The following is a 1,563-nucleotide window of genomic DNA, read 5'->3' as shown; positions in this document are numbered from 1 at the left end:
AATCTTTCCCTCTTCCACTCTCTTCCTTGTGTCTGTTGGGACTGAGCGCCACGGCGCTGCATTTTCATTAGTTGTGGCTTTCTTCAATGGTCTCTGTTGGAAGAAGACGTTTCCATGATGCTGCATGAAGACCGCACTGCTGTCTAGGTATAAGGGGAGATATTTGCAGTGTAGTTAGGGATTATGTTGTCTTCTTAAAGGGGCAGTTACTGCTTCTGCAGATTCCTCTACTATATCTACCCCTAGGTGTCCTGTACCAGATATGATTTCCCTCCTCCTGAGCAGGACTGAAGATTGAGAACCCATAGGTCACCACTAGTGCATGTGCCAGTACCGCACCCTTAGGGCTATCTTACCATGCTGGTTGTTGTGGTTCACAGGCATCATGGCTGGGTAGGACTGCTGACTGCTTCCCTCTTTTGGAAGTTTGTCCCCATGAAGTACAGACCTCATGAAAGAGACTTTCAGGTCAGTTCCAGCTCAGGGGCCTCTGAGGACAAGATGAGATTCCTGTTCCAGTAGTAAATCCACAAGCATGTGTTTGGATAGATTGGGCATTGCAAAGGCCTGTGACTACCCAGCAGTCTCTCCCAAGTGTAGCCCAGTTGAGTAGGCTTCTGAGCTAACTGGTAAATAAGAAACCTGCACAGGCAATTCTCTGTCCTGTCCTCAAATAGAACTGTACCAGATCTCTGCTGACCACACTGTTTCCTTGACTCTGAGGAAAACATTCAGATTTTATTAAGGTCCTCAACAAAGTATAACCTTGCCTTTGCCCATGTGTCTAGGCCACATCATTGTTTAGAACCTTTGGATACTTTAAATGGTGAGATCTTTTTTCCCAGATTCTTCTGAAATATCCTTTTATTTTATGGAGTGCGTGGACCTGCCACATTGGGACTTGGGCTTGCATTCCATTTTACTCATTTATCCATATCACATTATGCAGCACTGATTGCTGCTTTGTCCTGGCTTTTGGGAGGTTACTTCCCTGGTTCAGGTAATTCAAATGCATGGTTCCATAGGGTCAGAGGATATATGAAGGGTTTTGGAGGTTTCAAACAGACATTCCCAAACACTTGCCTTTGGGTTTGTAAAACATCTCTTTCCTGTTCTGTTAAATGGGTGCCATTAACCCTGGTTTGTGTGGTAGCGCTGCTGTCAGGAGGGAAGGAGCTACCCAAGTGTTTGCACTTCATAGACTGTGGAGCCTTGTGTAGAGCGTGATGCCAGTATTCTTCAAGCTGAACAGGAAATGATGACAGTATCATAGTAGCCATCCTCCTTCTGTCTTTCTCCTTCCAGTCGTCAAGCAGTGCTAATGAAAGAAACCACAGCAGCATCAATATCCCAGTACGAGGAAGTGTACCAGAAAGCAGCTTAAACCAGAACATTGCTGAACTATACTCCAATATCCCCGAGTTCTCACATGAGGACTATGCACTGTGCCAAGGCCAAGGTCCTTACTCCCACATTAACCAGATCTTGAAGGAGGCCCATTTCTACAGCCTACAGCAGAGAGGACAATCACCGACGTGATGACCTGGGTGCTCCTCTTCCATT

The 1,563-nt window shown here is 46.0% G+C and overlaps 1 protein-coding gene across 1 annotated transcript in view; it reads left to right on the top strand.

Annotated features, from left to right (window-relative positions):
* LOC126494809 (protein FAM104A-like) overlaps window positions 1-1,539 on the top strand; it is a 9,180-nt gene extending 7,641 nt beyond the window's left edge. Inside the window, exon 2 of the mRNA XM_050132230.1 lies at window positions 1,306-1,539. Within this exon, the coding sequence (XP_049988187.1) occupies window positions 1,306-1,539 (234 nt within the window). The remainder of the gene's footprint in view (window positions 1-1,305) is intronic.
* Window positions 1,540-1,563: the final 24 nt, after the last annotated feature.

This window comes from Alexandromys fortis, unplaced genomic scaffold (assembly GCF_014885135.2).
Source record: "Alexandromys fortis isolate MF-2015 unplaced genomic scaffold, M_Fortis_MF-2015_v1.1 scaffold_403, whole genome shotgun sequence".
Classification (NCBI taxonomy): Eukaryota; Metazoa; Chordata; class Mammalia; order Rodentia; family Cricetidae; genus Alexandromys; species Alexandromys fortis.
Note: the sequence above shows the minus strand (reverse complement) of the source record. Positions and strands in the feature narration are given on the sequence as shown.